Genomic DNA, 24,489 nt, shown 5'->3' on the forward strand with positions numbered 1-24,489 from the left:
GGGGAAAATTGGGGAGCCGGGGAGGGTTAAGATTAGTCACCAGACCCGCTGCCCGCGGCCCAGGTGGGCACCTGGGCAGGTGAGCACATCCACATCCATTGTATGTGGCATCAGAGCCTTATTATCACCCTATAAAAGCATTGAAGTCTTCTGACTCTACCATACTAACTCTAGAGTCCAAGAATCCAGAATTATTTATCAACTCTACTCTAATGGCTGTCGCATGATGCGGGTCCTATATAGGTATACTACATGGTATACTACTGACTACTAAGTACTGATGTACCGTTTTTGACTTCGTCTAGAACTGAGTTGCAAGACAAATGGACGTGATGAAAGGCCATTTGTAAGTAAGAAAAGCCATTCTTCATAATGTACATTACTCCCAGAGGCTGAGCTTTGAGGTCCAAGGTTGTCTTCGTTGACCAGATGCTCATACATCAATTTTCAATTTTCATCAAAGGGCCTTTGATTTCTAAGTCCAAGTCAGCATAATTCTAGTCAAAGGCTAAGAACGGGATTTCCATACCATTATGGCAATCTATCGTGGCGCCGGCATGTACTTCTCAAGTGTATGTACCTTATGCACACCCACACTCGGCCTGTGGACCCATACAGGTTCGACTGAAGAGAGGCCATGCCGGCGGATACTAGATGATATGTCTATTATTTGTAGACAAGTTCTGGCAGGAAGGGTGGGCAAAGGTTCGAATGAAACAGCGGGAGGCATTGAAAAAGAAATGCGAGAAAAAGCGGAGCCCAGGTATCAAATGGAAGATCACAAGCAATGTATGCTGGTCAAATTTTATCGTTCCCATCCATTAAGAAGGCTTAGTCCCGGTCGCCGCCAGCTTCGGGGCTACGACTCCGGTTGGGGCTTCTGCTGCGATTCCGAGTAGCCCGGCCCTTTGGTCCTCCATTCTTGTTCTTGCCTGATGGGGGCGGGCGGACAAAAGCATAGTCGACATGAAGGGTCTGTTCGAGGAGCTTGTAACCGTTAAGGTTCTGGATAGCCTCACTGGCTTCGGGGAGAGTGGAGTATTCGATCAATGCGTAGCCCTACCGGAATAGTGGTGTTAGCAATCATTTCATTGGATGTGAGTCGACAAGAGTTCCCATATTCCAGAGGGGACGTTGTTGAAGAGCGGTTCAGAGGTAGTTGTGAGATTGAGGATGCGCACCTTGACATAACCCGTTCGTCGATCAAGGTTCAAGCTGAAGTTCTTGATCTCACCGTACTCCGCAAAGAGCTCAGTGACATCTTCTTCCGATGATTCTTCGTGGATATTAGATACGATGATAATCCATCCTTCGATGCTGCGCACGGCGACCGCGTTCCCCTGGGTGCGTGGCTCAAAACTGCGATCCGACTGCTCGGGAGCCTCGTCGTCGTGTGCGACAGGAGGGTCAATTTCCATCTCGTTCGACATATTGTAAGGTTGGAGAGTAAGAAGAGTGGTGCGACTTTGTTGGTATGATGTTGGGAAGTTTAGAGGTTTAGTCGTTTAGTCTGCACGTTTGTAGTGGTCAATGAATCTGGTGTCTGTGTCGCGATCTGAAGTCTGCAGAGGGCGGAGGGCGGTATTATTGGGCGGTCTCTTGGGCGGTTTTGGGCAACCTCCCCATCAAGAGAAGCTTTCAATCACATGACCACGACCTGCCCTTTCTAGCTCGGTGCATCTACTAGCATTATAGATAAATATGTAAATGTACATGTATCTAAATGATATTTCTTATATCCCTGAGCCTAATGCAAGCAAGAAAATGCTACGTAGTATAATAATGTTGGATAAAGCTGGTCATGGTCTTAAATCTCTACCATGAACCTGATATGGCTACCCATATTCATCTAGAACTAAACACTACCTTTCTACATCCATAGTCGACTAGTAGGTGATTAATATTATGTTCCTTTTTGCCTTGACGGCCTGTAACCTCTTTCTTTTCTTCCAAATCCGGATGTTTGTAGACTCGAATAATTGTTAACTATATTTTTGGATGCAGAAATGTCAAGGGAGTGGAGATTTGTATTCGCTACCCTGTCTGTTATACGTCTTTCAGAAGGTACAAACCAGCGATTAACTGCGCTCGCTCATATGAAGAGGCATCGAAGTTAGAGTAAAAAAAAAAAAAGGTAAAAAGATAAACAGTTGGTTCAAATACAGGGTTGTCGAATGACAGAGAGAAAAAAAAAACACCAATTCTAGTGTTGGACCAACCCGAGATCAGGTTGCACAGTTAATACAGTGGATATAAAGCAGCTTAACGACGGTTGTTGCCCATGCCGAGGATCTGGACCATGCGGATGAAGATGTTGATGAAGTCCAACTCGAGGCTGACGCACTCGTTGACCACATCACGCTTGATCAAGCCGCGCTCGGCAAGACGAGCATGGTGCAGAATCTTCTGCACGTCATAAAGAGTGAAACCACCGAAGACAGCAAGGCCACCGTACAGCCAGAGGCGCTCAGACCACATCAGAGTGCGAACAGCAGTAGCAGGGAGGACCATGGGGGCGAGGCCAGAGAGAGCAACAATGGTCACACCAGCAAGAAGGGGACCGCCCAAGTAGAGGTACTTCTCTTGCTTGGCAGTGGCACCGACAAAAGCGATTGAGCCCATCATACCAACAGTGTAAAGACCAGCACGAGCGAGAATGGCGGGATTCATGAACATCAAGGGGGAGAGAAGAGCAGCCTGGGTAAGGTTGAAGACAGTCCAGCAGCCATACTTCATGACGTAGCTAATTGAAAAGTTAGCTCATTTTGTTTTCCTGGGAAACAAAAACAAGGAAAAGGCAAAAGACTTACTTATCCGGGGAAGTGTAGAAAGTACCGTACATGGAGCCGATGCTGCCAACGAGACCGACACCCATGACGAGCCACGGGTTCATGGCCATGAGACGATAAGACCAGCCGCTCATGTGGAGGGCGCGAGCAGCAACACCAATGATACCAATACCGAGACCAGTGTGCATAAAAGTTTCGTTCAAGAAGCTCCGCTCGTAAGCGGGCATACCGCCGTCCTCTCTCGTTTCACGGTTGAAGATGAAGTTGGTTGCCAGGACAGTACCACCAACAATGGCAGCGCCATACAACAGTTTCTGGGTCATATTGCCACTCTGTGCAGGGTTGAAGCTCTGTTGCATGTATGTACGGCGGAAGGCATTTTGGAAGTTCTGTCGGGACTTGGCGAAGGTCGAGGATGAAACGCCCTGAGGCTTCGTTGCTTGGGTGGGCTTGATGGGAGAATTGTGAATGAATCGGGTGGTGTTTGTGAGCTTAGGGACCTGGCGAAGCGCCGAGGATACAGCGAACGGGCGCCGTAGGAAGAAAGCCATGTTTGTGATGGGGAGTGTCGAAAGTCAAGAACGAGGAGATGTTTAAATGTCGGACCCACGGGTGATATAGAGGCGATTACTCATGTTCCGCCCGCGACCGCTTAAGTCCGGAAAATTCCAGAATGAGTCACGTGGATCAAGAAGTGGGATGGGTTTGTAGACTCACAGTGGACTCGTAGTGGACTCATAGTGAATTCCAAGGCTCACTTTAATTTTTTTATTATCAGATCGGCCTGATTACAAATACGTCATCTTCTTTTGACTTCGGTTTTAGTTCGATTTCAGTCATGGCCTCAAGTCTAGAGACGATTAGCCTGCCACATCTACCATTGATCCCCGTGCATATTGCTCTATATCGCGATGTTCAAAATGCTGCCTTTCTGAAAGGTCAACTTCTCGCCGGTCAAAAACAATTCGAGTATGCATTTATTGATGCAAGCATGGTATGTTAGGTTGTCCTCGAGAACTAGGAAAAGGAACTAGTCCACTAACACTAAGTGACAGGTTCTGTCAAGGGCTCACGCCACTGCTGCAGTATTCAGGGCAGTTAATGATTACATGCACAATCGACTGAAGTCTCATAATGTGCATTCCGAGATCGTGTTCTCATTGAACCCTACAAATAATGTGGGTTGCCAATTATAGGAATTAGCTGCAATTTTGCCACTAAAGCCGAGGCTAACACGGACTTAGATCACCGAATCGTTCCGTAGATTTGGTATTGCCGATTCGACCAAAGACCTGTTGGTGATCAAGGTCTCTGTCTCTCCGGAGATAACACATGAATCCGTTGCGGCCCACTTGGACAGCTCGGTTCAAGGAACACCTGTGCCTTTTGATGACCAGACACTGTCCGAAATCTCGGATATCAACAAGATCAAGAAAGCATACAAACTGGGAGCTCTGCCTTCACCAACGGCCAAGGAGAATGATGAGGCTAAGAAACGACTCGAAAATTCCTTGTTGAGTGCAATCGCCTTGAGGGGATCATGAGCAATTGCCTATATCAAGCAAACAAATTCACCGTGCCCACAATTCATGAAATTTGCTCTGGGGCGGGTGGAAAATGCATCATTTTTTAAGCTCGCGCTGTTGTTCTCTAGTGTGGGATATGTTGAGCTCCAAATTGGTTTCGACTTGAGAATATGCCCATCATCAATCACAAGCAGATCACCATGGTTTTTCTGAGGTCCACTATTCCTCGGTCCCAAAATTGAGCAAAGACCACTCCATATCTCTTTGTTGAGACAGTGCATGAAGTCAAGATAATGATGAATTGAATGAATTATTCCAGAGGCGCAAGGCATGCCTTTTTAGTTCGACGCCTCTGATCCTGTCCGTTTGTCTAGTGTGAGACAGGGCAATAAAAAAGACAGTTATTCGAATGGAGAATTAATTGAACCCATCAATTATTCAGCGTAAATGCATTTAATATAAATTCACTTTGTTGAGGTTGAATGCAGTTGGTTACCCGGCCGAACTATGCAGTCAAACGGCAATAATAACTTTGCCAAGACCGCGGCTGATCGACCCTTTTACATCGAAACATTGAACTTGGTTCTCCAAACTGCTACTTCTCCAGCATATCCAACTTGCATACACTTTATACTGTTTTCCCTCCAGTCCAAACGTTGCCTAGGAGATGTCTGATATAGTAAACTCAAGCAGTACACGCGACTCGCCCTGATCAATCAAGCAAACACCCAGAGACGCGACTCGGCGCAATGGCCAGCATTGCAGATGTGATCATTCTGTCGTCCTCTCCAAACCCACCGCGGTCGCCAGGGCTGGGTAGGCATGATGCAAAGCCGGTACCTCACGTCTTGCCACGAAGTGCAACGCCACCGCCAATACGCTCAACATCCGATTTGGCTCAACCTCATACGCGTTCCCGTTTTTTCCCCACTCCAATCGCGAGCACCAAGTGTCCTGAGGACGCGACGAAGCCGAAAAAGCGATCGACAAAGAAGGATCCTACCTCAAGCACCAGCAACCAAACAGCACTGAGCAAACCACAGCGGAAGACGAAGAAAGCCGCGGATGGACCAGGAACAATTGCGCCTGGGGAACCCCAGCCAGAGACTGTTGGCACAAAAATTGACGCAGTGAAACCGACCAAAGGGCGTCCTCGAAAGAATGCTAAGAGCAATGATGCAGGAAACATGACTCTGGCTGGGAAAGTTACGAAGACAAGCGGCGATCCGCCAGCAAAGAAATCCAGCAAAGGTGGGAAGAAGACGGTTGCTACAAAAGTATCTCCTTCGGAGGATGTGCCCGAGAAATCTACTCCCAAGGAACCCAATGCCTTAGGAAAGGATGAGGTGTTGCATCTGGACGAGGCAGTGAGAAGAAGGATGGACTGGACACCACCAAGGGAGACCGCTTACGATTACGAAGAAATCGCTACCGTGGAAGATGGTGGAAGCCAGGATAAAGATTGTGACCCGAACCTTACAGGTGGGTTTGGCAAGCTGCTGTCCGATTATAATTACTCTGGGTTAGCTTTGAATCCCCGCGACCTTGTGCAGAATGCAAATGGCGGAGGACCAACAAAGCGTCGACGGATAGAGCTGGTCAATCCTGAAATCCAAACATTACTCAATGGAAGGTACTCTGATTCAAGTGATCAGGCATCCGCTCAAGGGGAGAACCCAGGAAAGCCCAAAAAAACTGCCAAGGGCAAACCTAAGAAGTTTACCACCTTAACGGCGCGCATGACTGCGCAATACTCAACAAATGATGTAGAAGAGGATGATCTGGTGATTGATTGCCTTCCGGACACCAGAACGACAAAAGGAAAACGAAAAAAGGCCAAAGAGACAGAGAAACAGTCTTCGTTCACTGTACTTTCCCCGGAAGCGGCTGTCGAATTTCTGAATGATCAAGATCTTGTATTCGGTACCTGCAGTCAATTGGAAAGAGATGATTCGCCGCAGACTCTGCGAGAAACTCAGCAAGCCATCCGTGCCTCCGAAGGTCTTTCATATCCAGAGGGAATGCGCGATAAGGACCGCAGGACGATCCAGGAATCATCTACTCGTTCTGTATCAAGGTTGGCAGGCACCAGGAATCTGTGGTGTGTTGGTGCCAGAGACACCGAAGGATCTTTGATTCAACCAGAAACATTAAACGTGGTTGACTTGACGGATGGTGGAGAGCCTACTGCAAAAAAGAGCCATGACAACGCAGAGAAAGCAAGCCAAAAGCCTCTTCGGGGGGACTGGTTCGAGCTTGAATTCGCAGACATAGATTCACTCCCAGAAAAGAAACCATCGTCGCTACCATCGACCGAAAGGGGCTTGGATTCAGACACGCAGGTTCAAACTCCAGCTCCGATTCCGGCAGCTACAGCTACAGCCACGACCATGACCAAGGGCAAAGCTGCGAAGCCTGCAAAAGGAGCCAATAATACCCCGCCTGAAGCGGTTTACTCCCAGCCAACTACCTCGCAGGCGCCCTCAATGCCACAATACACAGGATTTACAGATGCGGAATTGTCTAAACAGATATCCACTTATGGCTTCAAGGTAGTCAGGGGCCGCAAGAAGATGATTGATCTCCTTCAACAATGTTGGGAATCGAAACACGGTAGCAATACTACCTCTGACAGTCAGTCTACATGCCAACCTGAGCAGCATAAAGAACCTGCCTCTAAAATGGACAATGTCTCCAAACCCACTGCAGCTGCGAAGACGAAGGCGACGGTGAAGTCTAAATCTGGAACATCTACAAAGAACCGAAAATCACTTGATGCGACAAAATCAACTTCTCCCTCGCGAACCAATCTCCAGACAAGCCCAACGAAAACCTCGAGGGGGAAGCCTATCACTGGAACCTCTACATCATTCATTGACGTAGAAGAGATCCAAGACTCAGAGGAGGAAATCATCCCCTCTCCAAGTCAAGTACAAAAGCACTATTCCGACATCTATTCAAAATCCAAGACAGGCAGCCAGGTGCAACACCACTCGTTGGATATCCTCACAAAAACACCACCGCCAAGTCCGACCAAGCGGAAAGCTGCTTCCTCTAAGATTTCAGTCAAAAGACCATTATCCTCTACATCCATCACAGCCACCCACACAGCAGAATCCTCTAAAGAGATCAGTCTGGCCGAAATATCTGCAAAGATCACCCAAGCTGTTCGCGTCCAGCCTCGGCTCTCGCCACTGTCATCGTCGTGCGGTAGCCGTAGTCGACCGACATGGCATGAAAAGATACTCATGTACGACCCTATCGTTCTGGAGGATTTCACAGCATGGCTGAATATCGAGGGGCTTGGACTTGTGGGCGAGGATCGCGAGGTTGGCACTGCGTCTGTCAGGGAATGGTGTGAAAGCAAAGGAATCTGTTGTTGCTGGAAAAAGAATGCCAGTTGGTAAAAGGGCGAATTGCATTGCATTTCTATTTTGGATACCCGGTGCACAAATTGGGATTACATGCTCACACTACATATACCCATTGACATGTCCCTTTGGAATAAAACATACAGGTTTACTTTTCTCCATCTACTGTAAGAAATCTCTCACCCTTTACTTGGCTGAAGACGAAAAGTTCACTGTGTTCAAAATACAAGCGTTTATGTACTCGACCAACAAATCTCGTCACCATGTGCCATTCCCATTTTCTCGATCATACACTTCATCTCGGATAGAACAGGACGGATGCAAATAGGAAACCAAGCCCATGAGGCACGATGAATTGCCTAGAATACAGCACTGGCGAAAAAGGCATCACAATCACAGTAGGCTATGGTGATGATGTCTGTTGTCGAGGCCCGGCTGGCAATTGAGTTAGCACTAAACCCCAAGATAAAGAATCAGAGCGTGGATATTTCAATGCAATATGCGGATTTCAGAGGAGAGGAGAATGTAGACATACCTCGTAGTGATCCATGAGATTGTCTCGGTATGAGCCGTCCAGATAGCCCTGTAGCTGTGCGTTCTTCTGCTGAAGCTGTGTGATCTGCTCCTTCAGGTCCTCGGTTTGTTCCTTGAGATTCTCGATAAGAGCTCGCATTCGTCCAGTCTCACCACGCACCGAAGTCTCGCCGGTGACACGATCAGTGACTTTGCATGGGATGTTGAGGATAAGGCAACAGGCGCAACCTGCAGAATCGGGGGTGCACTTCATCTTCTTAAGCTAGATGTCAATCCAAATGCGTCAGTATGGTGTATTGAGTCAAAGGCAACGTGATACCGGAATATGATAGATATACCTTGCAACGATCACAGGCCTGGCCGACACGATGTTGGGACTTCGTGACCTTGGCTCGCACCATGGCCGACCAGTCGGGCTCTGGGTCGTAGCGGCTGCGGCGAGCCTTCTTGGTCTTTGGGACATCCTCGCTAGGAGCGTCGTTGACGGGGTCGTCGGGGATTGTAAAGTTTGGAGTATCCATGATGAGATTGGATGGTCTTGTTACTGGAAATAATGGTTAAATTTGCTTCCCATCTCGTCTTCTTATGCAAAGTACCGAAGAAGCAGGTTGAGTCAATGTCTGGGATCTTGAAGCACTTGCCTTTCATTTTCCGGGCTAGTTCCAGGTAAGAGTCACTTTTCTTGTGTTTTTCTTTTTATCTATCCAGAGAAACAGTCTGATCCATATCTCATTCTGTACACAAAGCCTTTGTCTTTGGTAGAGTCCCTTTGTTTGGCTTCGCTGTCTCAGTGGAGCGCATACCAAACGATTAGACTGTTTCGCCCTGCCTTTGTTGGATGTAGAGATTCTCGCTCAGAGTCTCTGGATCAAGGACAGGGCCATTGTTGCATACTCTTGGATATTTTGCACGTGGCATATGTTCTCATTGTCCTAAGAAATGCCTTTTCCTTCCGACCTTTTCTTTTTCTTTGCCTCTCGCAATGATAGTTGTTTATCTTTTTGTTATTCTTTCAATGGTTACATATGTATACACCTTGTCTGAGAGGAAGTGGGACCTATCTCTCAGATCCCACGTGAACGAGAAGTTGATCGCATTGGGTATGGAATTGAAATTATGTATATCTTTTTATATGGCCCAATGGTGATGGATTAGTACTTGTCAGTGCCAATATAATTTTCTATACGTGGCTGCACTCCCTCGCCAGCCCTTTATCAGAGTAACCTCATCAGCTACACATATAGTTCTTCCAGATCTTGCTCACATATATTATTTATTCGCGGACTACCATTCCTAATGTTGTGTGTAGCAAGAATATTCGGCCGCTTATGCGGCCTTGTCATGTCTTTTAGTGGTCTTTAGATGTTCTTTTTCCATAGATGCCTTTCAACTGTTCTTTCAGGTGTCTTTTTAGACTTCGAAATAAAACAGGGCCTTCAGGAATGAGAGCTTTAGGACGATAATGTCAACTATTTCCTCTTGTCATGTAATAAAATCTATTCACAATATTTCTCGCCATCCAACTACTCCAGTCGATTTACGCGCTGACGTCAACCTCACGTGAGGGGGACACGCGGCCCAAGCTCATGTGGATCGCCGATAACGAACTCCCCCAGTCACTCCAACAGCGCCAATATACCTTCACTCTTTGCATCTCCCTGCAAGTTAATCTCATTGGAGGGAACGTACATACACAGAAAACAAGTCTTTTCTCTTCCAATCTACTCGACACCACCTGATTCTCCCATTCCGCCAGATACTTGGCGCCGACCTTAATGGTGATAGCTTGACAAGTGTCCACACCCCACATCTCCAACTCACTGCTTGATTGTCCGATCACACCCCTACAGCCATGGTGGCCTGGAATGTCTTTCGTATAATTGGAGATCTGTCTCATGCAGGCTCAATAGGTGTCCTGCTCTGGGCTATCCACAAGAATAAGAGCGCCGAGGGTTCGTGCACCCTTGTATCAATCCGATTACCTAGGTACCTTGCAGAGCTTACTGACACGGGAATTTGATTTAGGCGTCTCACTCCTCACGCAGCTGCTGTACGGCGTCGTCTTCATATTTCGCTATCTTGATCTATTCGATCCCCACACATACAAGAGCGGCACGTGGCACAGCATTTGGAATGTCTCCTTCAAGCTCTTCTACCTCATCTCGTCCTCATACCTGATCTTCTTGATGATGAAAGTATACCCACGGACGAGAGAGAGGGAGCGAGCTTGGAAACTCGGTTCGTGGTCTGTGGCTGGGTCCATTGTTTTGGCACCGATCTCAATCTGGCTTCTCGACACCGAGCCTTACAATTCATGGATCCTTGAGGTAAGCCGGCAAAGCTCGAAGTATTCATATTCGCAACGTAACTGATCCAATCATTTAGTTTTGCTGGGCTTTCTCTATTATTCTTGAGTCTGTCTGTGTTTTGCCGCAGCTCCTTCTCCTTCGCCAGACCACTGTCCCGACGGTGATCGACTCATATTACCTCCTTGCTTTGGGCTCCTACAGAGCATTCTACATCCTAAATTGGATAGTCCGCCTCTTCAACAAGGAGCCCTTCAACGATTGGATCGCGGTTGTGTTTGGCATTGTACAGACTGCCTTTTATGTCGACTTTGCATGGGTATACTATTCGCGCCAGCGGGTCAAGCTTCGCAATGGTGGTGTCGTTGACTCCGAGGACTATGGGAACAGTTGGCTGGTGAATCGTGTGGTGAATTTCCGGGCATCGCGAGTCTCTACAGACGAAGAACAACACCTTCGAGACGAGGAGGAAGGGGTGGATGGTCAATCAAACCACAACCGGTGGGGCGCTCGTGGTATTTCCATCGCAGCTGATGATACCCTGGAAACCAATGGCCACAATAAGGGACATCATCATGATGATAGTTTAGATGGGTTTTCGGGGGACGAAGACGAAATTGATGATCACCGGGTGAGTAATCCTCGTTAAGTGATGAATGATTTGCTATGGGGAAATTCGGTCACAGCATGGCATAACTATATGTCATTGTTGGTTGGATGTTGCGCAGAGCCTTGAGCTCTAAATGGGTTGCACGGGAAGATCCGCGTTCTAGTTTGGTTATCTCCCGGGGTTTGATACCCACCTTTTGATTCCGGGCCACTTTTTGTGATAGAATTAGGAAATGAGAACATGTACGGAGTATTCCGTGCTCTGGCCCCAAATTTATGGGGGCCATTTTTGCTCAGCCTACTCAGCCTACACCGTTTCATCAAGCTACCCAGGGGTTATTTGATGTCATTTGATGTCACTAGTAGCCCGGTACGGATCCTGATTTTCCTTTAGTCTCTACCTACTCTGTAGTTAGTAGTCCTGTACTGTCTTGATTCAGTCCACATGCATGGAAACCGGTAGTTCTACATACCAGATTTTTGGGGGCTTTTTTTTTTTTTCTTAGCTGCCGCTTTTATGGAGGCGCTCTCCTCCGGGTTAGCCCCCGAGAGTATTACATTACTGGGGTGTCTATTCATCTCGGGGCATACCCAAATGAGCATTCGGCCCCCACAAAGTATGTATCTTGAATAGATTATCACATAAGATAATGTCAGAAATAATAGAAGTCCCTGTGCAAGGGTGAAAGTGAGAAACAGTCAATAATACATGTGGTCAATACGGGTAGTCTACATAGTGCTCCCGGAAAGGAACGCTGATCTTCAGAGCCTCCCGAGTTTCTTTCGATTCATATCTGGAGTTGTAGCTCGAAAGATCCCTAATATACTAGGGTTGAAGATGATATTGTGTTACAGTCCAATGTTTTGATGAGTACTTAATGCAAACTAATATCTCACGGTATCTACCCCCAGAGCTGAATTGGGGGCCAAATGCACTATCCAGAAGAAATATCCTCCAAGGTTGGTTCAACACTATCCAAGATTTGTGGGAGCCATCAACTCCCATGCGATGTTTTTCTTCTTTTTCTTTTTCTTTTTTTTTTTTCTTTTTCAAAATCGTGATGTGCAGATAGATCAAAAAGAAGTGGGCGTATTATTTCAGGTCCAGACACGCCTGGCTTTTTCTTGGGCGCTTAGAAGCACGACGTGGCTCGGAGAGCCTGACCGAGATGCCCCGGAAGCAAACGACCACCGAAAATGTGGAGATTTGAGATCTAATAGGAAGGAGAAGCAAAAAATGAATTTTTGCTCGATCCATACAGAAGCAAGAGAAAAAAAAATGTCACAAAGAAAGTTCCAAGGTTGTTCTGCACCTTCGAGATGACCGGGGTTTACCGGGTGTCTACATCAGCGCTTAACCAGCGGTCATGAATTCTCCGTGGACAAAGCCACCAAGCGGCTCGTGGGGTCTTTCTCAGCCTCAGAAGAATTTTGGATCATCTATGACCAGTCGAGAGGCGCCCGTCTTGAACAACGCCTCTGCATTGGAGAATGTGAGAATGCATGGAGGATCGTGATCCCTCCCTCTTTTCCCACAACCGGTGTGTTGGAATCTAGCGCCAAGTTTTGAGGGGTTTTCTTTTTTTTCTTCTTTTCTTCTCGTGGGGGCTGCCAAAATGAAACTATTTTAGAGTAGGTAGGCTGTCAACGAGGCTGACTTGTGCAAAACATCTTCTAAGAGATGGGGCCATATCGGCTTTGGGGGCAGTTGAATGTTTTATGTCTAACTCGAAATCTAAAAATGAAAGATCTATTTTGTAATTGATGGGCTTAGTATGGATATTATGGATATTATTGTCATTATTATGGATATTATGGTTTTAATTGGGGGGGTCCCTCCATAATCCACTGGACCTCTCCAAAGCTCTAAGCGCTACGCTTTGTCTCTTTTGTGGAGGATCATCCACAACCCTAAGCAGCGCACGTTTTTTTCCTACGTTTTTGCTTTTTTATTTTACATTTTTGCTTTTTCCTTTGGCCCGTTGCAGTGGGTCTGAATTCATAGATTCACTTTAATTCCTATTCACCATGCAGAGTCTGAGCCCCCGGTCAGGGATGGGGGCGGAATATGGATATCAACATTGGACTATTGAGTCCGCAGCGCTTAAATATAGGCTCTCGTCGAGCCTTCATGGGTCTCCCTACGTTCTAATGCGGCACAGCGCTCGCCGGCGGTACTGATATCTGTTTTGGTGCCCTCTGAGCCTATGGTTAATACCTCGACAGATTGTTCACATCTTGCCTCACGAGGCATCCCGGTGCTGGCTGTGATATCTCTCGAAGTGGAGGACAGGCGGACTTGTGCATCTTGCTTGATTTTAAATCTTCCCCTCTTTTTCTTGCTCGCATGAATCTTATAAGATCCGCTACCGTCGAGGGTTGGGAAGGTGAATCTTTCTTTTCACCATTCGGAGCGAAAGACCTTGTTGATATACACATGCCCTAAAGACCCAGCAAACTATATTCTATCAGCCGCCTGCAGTCCCACATCTTCCCTTACCTCAGAGTTTCATATCTCGTTTCACATTCTGCTGCTTCGGCGTTTATTCTCCCCACTCAGACAACGCAGTGGACTGTGAATCACCCCTTGTTTTATCTGCCGCTTGAGTTGCAACCAGTCGCCATTATGTCTAATCGCTCGGATATCCCCTGCACCGAAGAAATGTCAGAGTACTATGGAGGCATCCCAGCTCATTGGTCCACAATTCCAGCGGTATGTACCTATGCACCTTTGAAACAGCACATTGTATACTTCCACAACATGAGCTGACCCCGTATACGATCTAGACCCCGCTCATAGGAGTCACTAGTCCTTACTGCACAGAGTCTCTAGCTCCAAACAGCCTCCTGACACCAATCAGCCTTCCGGATAACTCGTTTCATCCCAGCCCAGCAATCAGTCACCACTCACAGGGCTACCACGCACAAGAATACCAGTACAGCCTCAATGATCCCCTCTCAGCTCCACTGGGTCTCGGTATCTCTGCACCATTCCCGAGTAATTTCCCCCAGTCTTCAGCTCCAGACCCGGCCTACTTGTACGCTCCGGACCCAAGTGTCCTCCAGCATGGCGTGGCACAAACGCCTAGCCAGTCGCCACAGGGTCCACCACCAGCCAAGCGCGCCAGACTTCCGTCCTCGGAGACGCCCTCGCGCGAGCAGCCAAGCAACACACCAGTCAGTATCGCTCCCAACCCAGAAGGCGTTCTCCGAATGCAGCAAGATCGCCAGCACGTCCAGCCAACTTCACACATACTCCCCAGGATCCGGGCTCCAGGCCGCGGGCGACGCGACCCCCAAGCAGAAGATGAAGACGCGTTTGTAGAAGAGCTGCGGGATAGACACACGGCTTGGAAAGTCGTGCGTCAGGAATTCCAGGAGAGATTTAAGAAAGATGCCTCCGAAGCCCGCCTGCAGATGCGTCTTCATCGCCGGTACCGAGAGCGAATGGTGCGCTGGGAAGAATCAGATGTGAGTATGTACCCCCCCTCGGCAACACATAGTATAAAAAGGCCGTGTGAGCTAGATTATGTACATGTGTGGAACAGTCCGTGCTAATATGTGATTCTGTTAGATCAAACTCCTAATCGACGCCCATGGGATCTGGGCAAGAGATAAATTCCATTACATTTCAGACAAGGTGAGATTTCCTATGCTCATATGATATAGAAAACGTTCTAATGTGTCTTTTGATCTTCTTTTTTAGATGAAAGAACTTGGCGGTACTAGACTGTACTCGCCCGATCAATGCAGAACTCAACTTCGACTTCTAGACGCGAAAAAACAACATCGTGATCGTGAGAGTGAATCGCCATCTGCTATGTCTGACCCTGCTCCTATGACACCTACTGTGTCTCGAAAACGACCTCGAGCTCAGTCCTTGGAGTCGGATATTGACGAAGAAGCGACCTTTTAGATTCATAAGTCGTACTTTTTTTGGGATTTTCCTTCTCTTTTCATTTTCTCTTTTCTTATTGCTCATTCATTTTCAGTTCGACTTTGTTGTTTTCTTTTTCTATGGTCTCTTTCTTTCTTTTCTTCCCATTCTAAGATCAATCTGATTGACTCTTTACCCCGACTCTTCCCCCCATTCTTGTCACGATCAGCTAGCCTTGGATTTGATAGGACTATGTTTGCAGAGCTGGAAGATATCGCTTGCTATTACACCATTTTCTATTTATTTTATTCTTATCTTTTATTTTAAATTTCATTGCTTCATACACTGGGTACCTTAGATTGGTCAATTCCGTAATTTTTAGTTATTACGAGGCAGGTCAGACTTTCTACCCTAGATACATCCATGGATGTATATACTACGACATAACTAAGAGACAGCGCCATTCTAGGGAAAGCTCTTTAAGACTTCAAAATCAATAAGAATAAATAAAAGGAAGAACGCACACAAAGCAATAAAATGGGCGATAGGTAGTAAATGATCAGAAAGAAAGAGTGAGGTTATCAAACGTGGGCTAGCCCCATACTACTGGCCAGTGGACACAACACATTTACGTAGCCGTATCGATCAGGTTGGCACCTTGCTGCACTAAGATATCCTGCTGCTCGGCCAAGGTGGGGGTATCCTTGCTAGTAGTAATCTTGCGAGTGGAACGGGGGTAGAACTCATCAGGAGTACGCATAGCGATACGGTTGAGGAGCTCCCTAGGGTAGATGCGGAGTAGGTTCCAAGCGATATCCAGAGACTCGTGAATGGTACGAGACTCGTAGGCAGACCGGCTGATGAAAGTCTGTTCGAACTTCTCGAGGAACTTCAGAGAAAGCTTGTCTTCGGCGGAAAGGGCCTCTTCGCCAACGACAGACTTCATGGCGGCTGCTAAAAGGTTATTAGAATGACAGATGCGGACGTGGACGTGGACGGAGTCCGAAAAACTTACCGACATCACGACCGATGGCGTACTTGGCGTAGAGCTGGTTAGACACATCTGAATGATCCTTCCGCGTGCGACCCTCGCCAATGGCAGATTTCATAAGGCGAGAAAGCGATGGCAGGACGTTGATTGATGGGTATACACCCTTGTTGTCTAGCTAGCGATCAATGAATTTGTCCTTCGGTAATGAATCCAGTGAGATCGCTGGTAGGATGAGTGATGTCTTTAGGAAGTGGTCAGCTATAGAACAAGACAAGTAAAAGTCGTGTAAAAGGGGGTTCATACCATCGTTAGGCATGGCCAAGATAGGAATTTGAGTAATGGAACCATTACGGCCCTCAACCCGACCAGCACGCTCGTAGGGAGTCGCCAAATCGGTATACATGTAACCAGGGTAACCGCGACGGCCAGGGACTTCTTCACGGGCAGCGGAGACTTCACGTAAAGCATCACAGTAGGCCGAAATATCAGTCATAATAACAAGAACATGCTTCTCGAGCTGGAAAGCAAAGTATCCGGCAGTCGTTAAAGCCAAACGAGGAGTGATAATGCGCTCGATGGTCGGATCACTGGCCAAGTTCAGGAAGAGAGTAGTACGCTCCATGCTACCATTTGCTTCGAACTGCAGAGCAAAAAATCGGGCAGTTCTCTGTGTTAACACCCATGGCAACGAAGACAACCACAAAGTTATCGCCGTGAGCATCCTGGATGTTCTTAGTAACACTAAACTCGCTTGTCTGGTACCGTCTGTAAGTTCTATAACCTAGGTATATTAGGTAGAATTGCCTAGTTCGATCCTTAGGTTCGTTTCAAAAGTCCAAAGGACATTTCTTAGTGTTGCTCTAACATATTTTCTATTTATACTAGCAATAGTTTCGATCTAGGAACCCCAAAATTTCGTTCGGAGCGAGCCTAGAACTAAATATTCTTGATATTCCTAGATTTGATAGCGAAAGCTTTCCAATTCGTTAAAACAGGGTGATGCAAGTCATATTTACCCCCAGCGACCCTTGGCAGTATCTTTTTCGCATTGGTAATATTCCGCATTAGGAAGAATCCAGCACACCTGATCCTCTGCATGCGTCATCCTCCTAACTGTAGATACTCGATCATTACGACTTGATATCTCCCAGTTAATTGACAATGCCAGGAAACTCCATAGCCCTGGTCGGCTTGGGTATTGACGATCTTTTCAATTGTCACCAATGAGAGATTGACAGGGGGATAGATTGTCTGTGTGACAAAGAAAATACTGGGAGGATTCTGAGAAGTTGGGCTTGAATATATACACGCCTTGGATGAACCCCGCGCGGTATTAAGACAAAAAGAAATGCTGATAGGTTCCTCCAGACCCTCTACCCCATACCGTGCATTGCCCTCAACAACGACTTGCAGGGGGGGCAGAGAGGGGAAATGGTACCCCGGTGGCTTTACTCCGTACACGAAACCGTCTTGTGGCTGATCTAGCCCGCCAAGTCTCGGGTTGGACGGAGACTTCTACTTCTGTCAATTGAATGATGGTGATTGCGGGATGAGTTCCCGGGGCTACTGGATGGCTTTGCAATAATTAGGCCCTCGGGCGCGTCGTTGACTCGCATTGGGCGTGTCTTGTCATCCTCGCACGGTGTTGTGAGATCTCGCCGGGTCACCGGATTCTGGAACAGGCCACTCGCGGGTCTCTTCGGCCCAAATGTCTCATGGAATCTGCCGGACGTGATTATCTTTGCTTCTGCATCTTGACTGTCGGTCGAATTGGATCACAGAACGAGTCATCAATTGTGACAGGGGCCCTGTCCGGGCATCGGTTCCTAGGCCTGGGAAGAACGAGTTGTGGAATGCACCGGAGGGAGTGGTTGGAGGCGTATTTGCATCGACACTGAATTTTAATTTGCTTGCATTGAATAATCTACCTTGGATATAAGGAGGTAAATACAGATAAAGGGGGGAATTTAAGAGTGACCGAGAGATAGAGGGGTTACAAGTAAGAGCAAATCGACCCTACTTTGTAGAAGATTAGAATGAGATCTTCAAAGAAAATCAAAACATTTCCAGTTAAACCATTTAAACCATTTAAAACATAAACACTTTAAACCATATAAACACTTTTTTTAAACTATATCAATATATAAACATATAAACATATATAAAAAACATAGCTTGCTATTATTACTTTGGTTGTTGTGATATGAGGTGACTCCATCCCCGCTCTCTCTGCCTTTCCTCACAACTTCCTCTCTCCTCTTCCTCCTTCCTCTTCTCTCTGTAACCTTGTCTCTCTCTCTCACACTCACTCACTATCTTTCTCACTATTGTGCTTTTAAAGTCTCTACCTTTTTTTTCCCCCTTTGCTTGGGGGTTCCTCTCCTCAACCTTGCCTTCCCCTCAAAGTCAACCCCATCACCCTTCCAGCCTCATGTTCTCCCCGTATTCGGAAGAATTCGAGGTCCCCGAATCGACACTTCGACCATGCGATTTTGACCTGTGAGCATTCCCTTTGACTTCCAACCCAATCCAGATAAGAGTTAAAAACACTCCGGTCGGAGTCTGGACTTCCCTGTGTCGCGATCTATACCTTCCTATTGTTCCTGTTACCTTTGTCAATCTGGTTCTGCCTGGGATGCGCCTGTGTCATCGTCTTTAGTGTAACACTTCCCGAGAGTTGACCCAAGGCGCGCCAGTACCAGATCCTGCTAATCCCCCTACGCGGCCTTTTTGTATGTACAGATGAATCGGCACAGTGTGATTGAAAACCGCGTGTCTTTCACCATGTCGTAAGTCCCTTCGTCTGTGATCTCCGTCCGGCCTCCAGCTGTGGGAGGGAGACTGGGTTGGAATTCAAGTGCACTGGGTCGCGTTCCTATTACATTGCTTCATCTCATCTTATGTTTCTTCTATTCTCTGACTGTCTGCCTGATTAGTTCCCCCCCGACATCTAAGCGCCTCAAGACGTCGGCAACTACTAGCGCCCCCCCGCATATGCTTGCTCAACAACAGATCCATCCATTTCATCGCGTCCCAACCTTCGAAGGCATCCCGATTCCGACTGCTCCTATACCTCAACAAAACCCCGGCGCTTCGCGCAAACGTCCTCCTTCTCCTGCGGGATCGTCAGCCATGATGGCAGCCCCAGGGAATCCTGCGGGTGGGATTGATGACCCCGGCGCCATTCCCACAGTCGAGTCTACGCCCAAGAAAAAGGGACGCACGAATACCCCATGGACTGCAGAGGAGGAGCAACGGCTTAAGACAATGCGCGACGCCGGGCGTAGTTGGAGTGAAATCGCCAAGGTGCGCGCGCGGGGCTTTTCTTTTTATAGGCTGAAACTATGGGTTGCTGACCTGGGATTTTTTTTTTACTTGTCGCAGACTTTCCCGACCCGAACCGAGGGCAGTGTCAAGAAGCATTGGTATAAGGTACGCAATATCAAGCGAATTTGGTAATACCACGTCTCGTCTTACTGACACCTTACGCAGGACATGCACTACGCGGAATTTGCCGAAGATGAGGTATGATCCCGTTTTTCTTCTTCTTTTAATGTCCGTTGTCGCATCCGCCTCTGACGTCGTACAGTCTGTGAAGCTTCGTGAGGCGATCAAGGAGTACGAGGCGAATAAGTGGAAAGTGATCGGTCAGAAAGTGGGAAAGCCTGCCAAAGTGAGTGTCCGAAGTTCCTGCATGTCATTGTGCTTCCCATCTAATCGTGATATTTTCCGACAGGCCTGCGAACAGTATGCCAAAGAGCATTTCAAGAACGTCTGACCACGATGCCTCTGACGAAGTGATGATATCTTTTTCTTAGCATCTTTTTTATGAATTTGGCATTCCCTCTTCCGGATTCCCTGCAATTCCAGAGCGATGCAAGTTTCATCGGTGGCCGCTGGAGGCCACTGATTTTACCAGGCAGATGGAGTTGGTGTGATCTGGATCTCTTTATTTCAATATTATCCTTGAATTTCCTTGATATGCGCTATGAACACCTGCGCATGCTATTTTTGCGATCATGTTTTCCCAAGGCGTTGTCTGTTTTGATATGACAAGCGCTGTTTTCTTTTTGGCGCTTTTGTGTCCATCAATACCATATGATTCCCACTGGTTCCAGTATGAGGAAATTGCATAAGCAGAAATCAGAAACCCGATTGTGTTGTAAGTAGTATATACCTAGTTATAGTTATAACTAACTACATAGTACGGAGTACATACTAAGGTGGAGGCGGAAAAGCCAAATGGGACGATCTTATTTTTTTCCCCGCGGCAATCAAATCTTCCCCCATTTTTGCCCCCACGGGAAATTGATCGCTTTTCACTTTGGTTACTTGCTGTTACCTGTTAACTTCATTTTGAATTTGAAAAAAAGAAAAAAAAGACAACTGATTTCGAAGGTAACCTAAAACCCTGTGTGATTGCCTGATCAAGTCCGCTGACGCTACAGTGTGTGTTCATAGTGACTCTTCTCGGAAGGTAACACAGCCTGTGACCAGGGACGGCTACCATGAAGACGAGTAGTGTGGTATTCTCTCACGATCAAGGTATCTAGGACAAACCTCCTGCATGAAGACCGGTGTTCGACTATTGTCGTTCTGAGAATATACGGTTAAACTTGATCTGGGTAATTCCAGCGAAAGGACTCAATGCGCTTTTTCTCTCCTCAGGAAAATAGGTATGATACTGACACAATCGCAGCATGGCTTCAGAAAATGAAATCACCGCCCTAGCGGTGCACTCCAACAAGGAAGACCTGACGAAATTCGCGCCTGAAACCCCCGCCGTGGCCAACAAGGATGAGGGACTCTACGGCGAAACCACGATCAATCGCCGCAATCCCGTCGGATCACGACTGGGCTCCGTGATTAGAGCTTTCGAGAACCAGCTCATCGAGTATAACCTGGAAGCGCGTGGTATCGAACGAGTTGCTGCGGATGAGCGCATGAAGCGCCACACGTGGATGTCGTATCTGCAAGTCTTCTTGCTTTGGATCTCCATCAACCTTGCACCCAATAACATCACCCTCGGGATGTTAGGGCCTGCGGTGTATGGTCTCAGCTTCCGGGACTCGGCCCTTTGTGCTGTCTTTGGCGCCTTAATTGGTTCCACCGTCTCCTCTTGGATGGCTACATGGGGACCCATTTCCGGGATCCGGACATTGGTGCGTAGCACGTATTGAATATGTTGGGCTATTTTGTGATTGAGTGCTAATTGGTGACCAGGCTTTTGGAAGGTATTCGATGGGCTGGTGGCCTAGCAAGATTATTGTTCTTTTGAATCTTGTCCAGATGATTGGATATGGTTTGATCGATTGCGTCGTTGGCGGACAAATCTTGTCTGCTGTCTCCCCTGGTGGCATGTCCGTTGCTGTCGGTAGGTAATTCGTGAGCCTCATACATCAATAGTGGTACTAACCCTGATGTTATAGGCATCGTGATCATCGCGGTTATCAGCTGGGCTGTGGCAACATTCGGCATCCAAGTCTTCCACTACTACGAACGGTTAGTTTGAGAGATTATTGCCACGAGTAAGAGTATCACTGACAGAGCTCATATTAGATTCGCCTTTTTGCCCCAAGTAATTGTGGTTTCCATCCTTTTTGGGGTGTCATCCATGAAATTTGACTTGTCAACCACCTCTGTTGGCGATCCCCGGACAGTAGCTGGCAATAGGTGAGTCTGCATCTCAGACCTAAGAATCGAAGCCCAGGTTTTCTAACATGACCCCAGGTTATCCTTCTTCTCCATCTGTCTGAGCGCCGCAGTCACCTACGCCCCACTAGCAGCTGACTTCTTCGTCTACTACCCCGAAAATACCTCCCGGGTGAAACTCTTCGGCCTAAGCCTGGGAGGCCTCATGGTCTCCTTCACGATGGCCCTAGTCTGCGGCGTCGGGCTTGCCTCGGGCATCTCCACACACCCAGAGTACTCCGCCGCCTACGAGCAAGGCCAAGGAGCACTAATCGTCGAAGGATTCGGCCCGCTGCACGGCTTCGGCAAATTCTGCTCTGTGATCTGTGCCCTAGGCCTGATCGCCAATACCGTCGCGCCCACTTACTCCGCCGGTATCGACTTCCAGATCCTCGGTCGCTACGCCGAGGCAGTACCACGCGTCATCTGGAATACCATTGCCGTCATTATCTATACCGTCTGCGCGCTCGTTGGCCGTAGCAACCTCTCTGAGATCTTCACCAATTTCCTCGCTTTGATGGGCTACTGGGTTGTCATCTGGATTGCCATTGTCCTCGAGGAGCGATTCATCTTCCGTCTCCGCACTGGGTACAACTGGGGGATCTGGCGGGATCCGTCTAAGCTTCCCATTGGCATTGCGGCTTTCACTGCCTTTGTTGTTGGCTGGGTGGGCGCCGTATTGTGTATGGCCCAGGTGTGGTACATCGGACCCATTGCCAAATTGGTCGGTGAATATGGTGCTGATGTAAATTTGAATCCCACTTCCCCATCTGTGTGTCTTTGATTTTAACTAATTACTCGCTAGATGGGTGTTTATGTCGGGTTTTGTTGGACTGCGCTTGTTTACCCTCCTCTCAGATTCGTCGAACTTCGTTTCGTGGGTCGGTAGGCATTGGCTGATATATGATGTCATGTCCAAGCATATGACAACTCGGTCTTGCTTCTTTTTTGGACGAGGCTTTACAGGTCTCATTACATATTTATACTACTGAACCTTTCTAGATACACATGTACATTAGATTAAAAGTGGTATATGGGTAGACTTAAAATATGGTTTTTTTTCTTCTTTCCATCTGACAGCAGTGCTCCTAACTCCAGTATCAAAGAAATTCTACTAATAGGAGCATTGGCGGTATCTCATCTCATATCAACTACAAACCCAAACAGACAATCATAGGTCAAAAGTAACAACCCCACCCACACTCTCATTTCATCTACTAGAGCACTATAGTACAAAAGAGACGGAGGAGTCACCGAGACAGAACAGAGACAGACACGCAGCATAATGTTGACACTGTATTGGGATTTCCAAGCAATAACCAAAGAAAATCGCCATTAAAGATTTAGCGGTACCAGTAGTCGGGCTTGACGTAGTCGGCGAAGGTCTTGGGCTCGACGTGAGGGGGGTGGTGGTGACCGTGGTCGTGGTCGTCTGAGAGCGAGAATGTTAGCATAACCAACAGATTATCATATACTAAGGCAAAAAAAGGAAAAAAAGAGATCGGGAAACATACGGGCGTGGGGGTCCTCCTCGGGTCCGATGTAGTTCATCTTGACCACGTTACCGCACTCGAGGCAGCGCTCGATGGGGCGCTCGCGGGAGACCTAAAAAGGCGTAGAGTCAGTCTCTAGAATCGGGATATATTAGCCCGGTTGGGCTTGGATGGGGCGGTCATACGGTCAACCAGTTGACCTGGTGGGAGTCTGCGGGGAAACCGGTGCAACCGGCGTACTGCTCATCACCAGCGCTGTTGACGATGATGGGGTCTTCGATGGAGCCTGCATAAATCCACCCATTTGGTTAGCCAATGTCTCGGTCTTCGTCCCGGAGCAACGATCATGCGATTCTGCCGTATTTGGTCATACGGGAATTGCAATGCGAAGTTGAGGGGGGTATTAAGGAATCATACCCTTGCGGGAGGCATCAAGGGGACGCATGTCGAAGATGTCAATGCCCTGCATCTTTCCGATGAGCTCCAGACGCTCGAGACCGGTGGCCTGGTCGATATCGGTGGGAATGGTACCGGGCTTGGCACCGGGGGCAAAGAGGTCCTCCTCGCTCTTGATCTCTACATATCGACAAGAGAATTAGGTCAGTATTATGTTCTTTAGATATTGCTTGTAGATATCCACTTGAGGTAGAATGACGAGCCTGGCCCGTGGCTCGGGAAAAGTATCCGCATGACCAGCACCCGAGGTTCCATAGCGTTCAATTGCACGCAAATGCTCGAGCGGGGGAACATATGAATATTTCTCGAGCCACAGAGGCTGGAAGAAAGCAATTGACTGCTATGGGGTCGGGGTAAAGCACTAACCTTCGAAGGTCAGGATCTTGCCCTCTTGCTTGGGAGTCCACTTCTTCTCATTGGCTATAAAAGTTTCGCGTTAGATGGTGATCACAATAGATATTTCAGATCAATTGACTGCAAAAAAAGATCACCCCTTGTGTTGTGGTCGGGGTGCGCAGGGATTGGAACAGTTGTGCGAAGGTCGGATCATGCCATTTGAGTTACGTACAGCGGATGATGGAGGAGGAGAAGGGGCGCTGGGCGAGGGTGAAAGCGCGAGCAGGCGAGCGCCTTGCGAGGGCGGAGGCTGTACGTTGGAGGAACATTGTCCTGGAGGTGATGGGGTGGATGACGCGGGGCGTTTGGGGCAGGAGAGGGAGTTTGGAGGTTTGAGGTTGGGCGAGTTTGAAGCCGCTTTGGTCCGACCTCCTGTGATTGGCTGGCTGAGCTATCCAATAGGACCACGAATGATGATGAGTCAGCCCTTCTGATTGGCAGAACCTCGGA

The 24,489-nt window shown here is 47.8% G+C and overlaps 11 protein-coding genes across 11 annotated transcripts; 6 read left to right on the forward strand and 5 right to left on the reverse strand.

The window, feature by feature from the left end:
• Window positions 1-831: 831 nt before the first annotated feature.
• On the reverse strand, window positions 832-1,430 carry N7455_002544 (RBM8 family RNA-binding protein; the record flags this gene model as incomplete). The annotated part of the gene is made up of 2 exons (XM_065604299.1): window positions 832-1,059; window positions 1,182-1,430. The coding sequence occupies 2 exons, from the start codon at window positions 1,428-1,430 to the stop codon at window positions 832-834; spliced, it is 477 nt and encodes a 158-aa protein (XP_065462790.1).
• A 646-nt stretch (window positions 1,431-2,076) lies between these two features.
• Window positions 2,077-3,441, reverse strand: N7455_002545 (Bax Inhibitor family protein). The gene is made up of 2 exons (XM_040953292.2): window positions 2,811-3,441; window positions 2,077-2,743 (listed from the first exon to the last, which is right to left on the reverse strand). The coding sequence occupies exons 1-2, from the start codon at window positions 3,338-3,340 to the stop codon at window positions 2,263-2,265; spliced, it is 1,011 nt and encodes a 336-aa protein (XP_040816316.2). The 5' UTR covers window positions 3,341-3,441; the 3' UTR covers window positions 2,077-2,262.
• A 186-nt stretch (window positions 3,442-3,627) lies between these two features.
• On the forward strand, window positions 3,628-4,333 carry N7455_002546 (EKC/KEOPS complex subunit CGI121/TPRKB; the record flags this gene model as incomplete). Its single annotated transcript, XM_040953429.2, has 3 exons — window positions 3,628-3,783; window positions 3,845-3,967; window positions 4,034-4,333. 3 exons carry the CDS (start codon window positions 3,628-3,630, stop codon window positions 4,331-4,333), a joined length of 579 nt encoding a protein of 192 aa, XP_040816150.2.
• A 731-nt stretch (window positions 4,334-5,064) lies between these two features.
• Window positions 5,065-7,722, forward strand: slx4 (the record flags this gene model as incomplete). The annotated part of the gene is made up of 1 exon (XM_040953392.2): window positions 5,065-7,722. The coding sequence occupies one exon, from the start codon at window positions 5,065-5,067 to the stop codon at window positions 7,720-7,722; it is 2,658 nt and encodes an 885-aa protein (XP_040816234.2).
• A 472-nt stretch (window positions 7,723-8,194) lies between these two features.
• N7455_002548 (putative C6 finger domain protein) lies at window positions 8,195-8,741 on the reverse strand (the record flags this gene model as incomplete). Its single annotated transcript, XM_040953422.2, has 2 exons — window positions 8,195-8,482; window positions 8,559-8,741. The coding sequence occupies 2 exons, from the start codon at window positions 8,739-8,741 to the stop codon at window positions 8,195-8,197; spliced, it is 471 nt and encodes a 156-aa protein (XP_040816172.2).
• A 1,331-nt stretch (window positions 8,742-10,072) lies between these two features.
• On the forward strand, window positions 10,073-11,175 carry N7455_002549 (ER lumen protein-retaining receptor; the record flags this gene model as incomplete). Its single annotated transcript, XM_040953278.2, has 3 exons — window positions 10,073-10,172; window positions 10,246-10,547; window positions 10,606-11,175. 3 exons carry the CDS (start codon window positions 10,073-10,075, stop codon window positions 11,173-11,175), a joined length of 972 nt encoding a protein of 323 aa, XP_040816229.1.
• Window positions 11,176-13,761: 2,586 nt separating this feature from the next.
• On the forward strand, window positions 13,762-15,051 carry N7455_002550 (uncharacterized protein; the record flags this gene model as incomplete). The annotated part of the gene is made up of 4 exons (XM_040953315.2): window positions 13,762-13,848; window positions 13,923-14,606; window positions 14,710-14,775; window positions 14,842-15,051. 4 exons carry the CDS (start codon window positions 13,762-13,764, stop codon window positions 15,049-15,051), a joined length of 1,047 nt encoding a protein of 348 aa, XP_040816271.2.
• Window positions 15,052-15,640: 589 nt separating this feature from the next.
• N7455_002551 (uncharacterized protein) lies at window positions 15,641-16,724 on the reverse strand (the record flags this gene model as incomplete). Its single annotated transcript, XM_065604300.1, has 3 exons — window positions 15,641-15,963; window positions 16,028-16,174; window positions 16,307-16,724. The coding sequence occupies 3 exons, from the start codon at window positions 16,722-16,724 to the stop codon at window positions 15,641-15,643; spliced, it is 888 nt and encodes a 295-aa protein (XP_065462791.1).
• A 1,442-nt stretch (window positions 16,725-18,166) lies between these two features.
• Window positions 18,167-20,180, forward strand: N7455_002552 (SANT/Myb-like DNA-binding domain-containing protein). Its single transcript, XM_040953438.2, has 7 exons — window positions 18,167-18,502; window positions 18,565-18,792; window positions 18,940-19,309; window positions 19,388-19,435; window positions 19,496-19,528; window positions 19,593-19,676; window positions 19,740-20,180. The coding sequence occupies exons 2-7, from the start codon at window positions 18,746-18,748 to the stop codon at window positions 19,779-19,781; spliced, it is 624 nt and encodes a 207-aa protein (XP_040816348.2). The 5' UTR covers window positions 18,167-18,502; window positions 18,565-18,745; the 3' UTR covers window positions 19,782-20,180.
• Window positions 20,181-20,703: 523 nt separating this feature from the next.
• Window positions 20,704-22,583, forward strand: N7455_002553 (purine-cytosine permease family protein; the record flags this gene model as incomplete). Its single annotated transcript, XM_040953339.2, has 6 exons — window positions 20,704-21,165; window positions 21,227-21,377; window positions 21,433-21,505; window positions 21,563-21,676; window positions 21,734-22,439; window positions 22,500-22,583. 6 exons carry the CDS (start codon window positions 20,704-20,706, stop codon window positions 22,581-22,583), a joined length of 1,590 nt encoding a protein of 529 aa, XP_040816115.2.
• A 454-nt stretch (window positions 22,584-23,037) lies between these two features.
• cox5b (cytochrome c oxidase subunit IV) lies at window positions 23,038-24,308 on the reverse strand (the record flags this gene model as incomplete). Its single annotated transcript, XM_040953305.2, has 6 exons — window positions 23,038-23,126; window positions 23,209-23,299; window positions 23,373-23,473; window positions 23,605-23,763; window positions 24,010-24,063; window positions 24,212-24,308. The coding sequence occupies 6 exons, from the start codon at window positions 24,306-24,308 to the stop codon at window positions 23,038-23,040; spliced, it is 591 nt and encodes a 196-aa protein (XP_040816294.2).
• Between the last annotated feature and the right edge of the window lie 181 nt (window positions 24,309-24,489).

Source organism: Penicillium solitum, assembly GCF_028829755.1.
Source record: "Penicillium solitum strain IBT 25940 chromosome Unknown utg000001l_segment0_segment0, whole genome shotgun sequence".
NCBI lineage: Eukaryota > Fungi > Ascomycota > Eurotiomycetes > Eurotiales > Aspergillaceae > Penicillium > Penicillium solitum.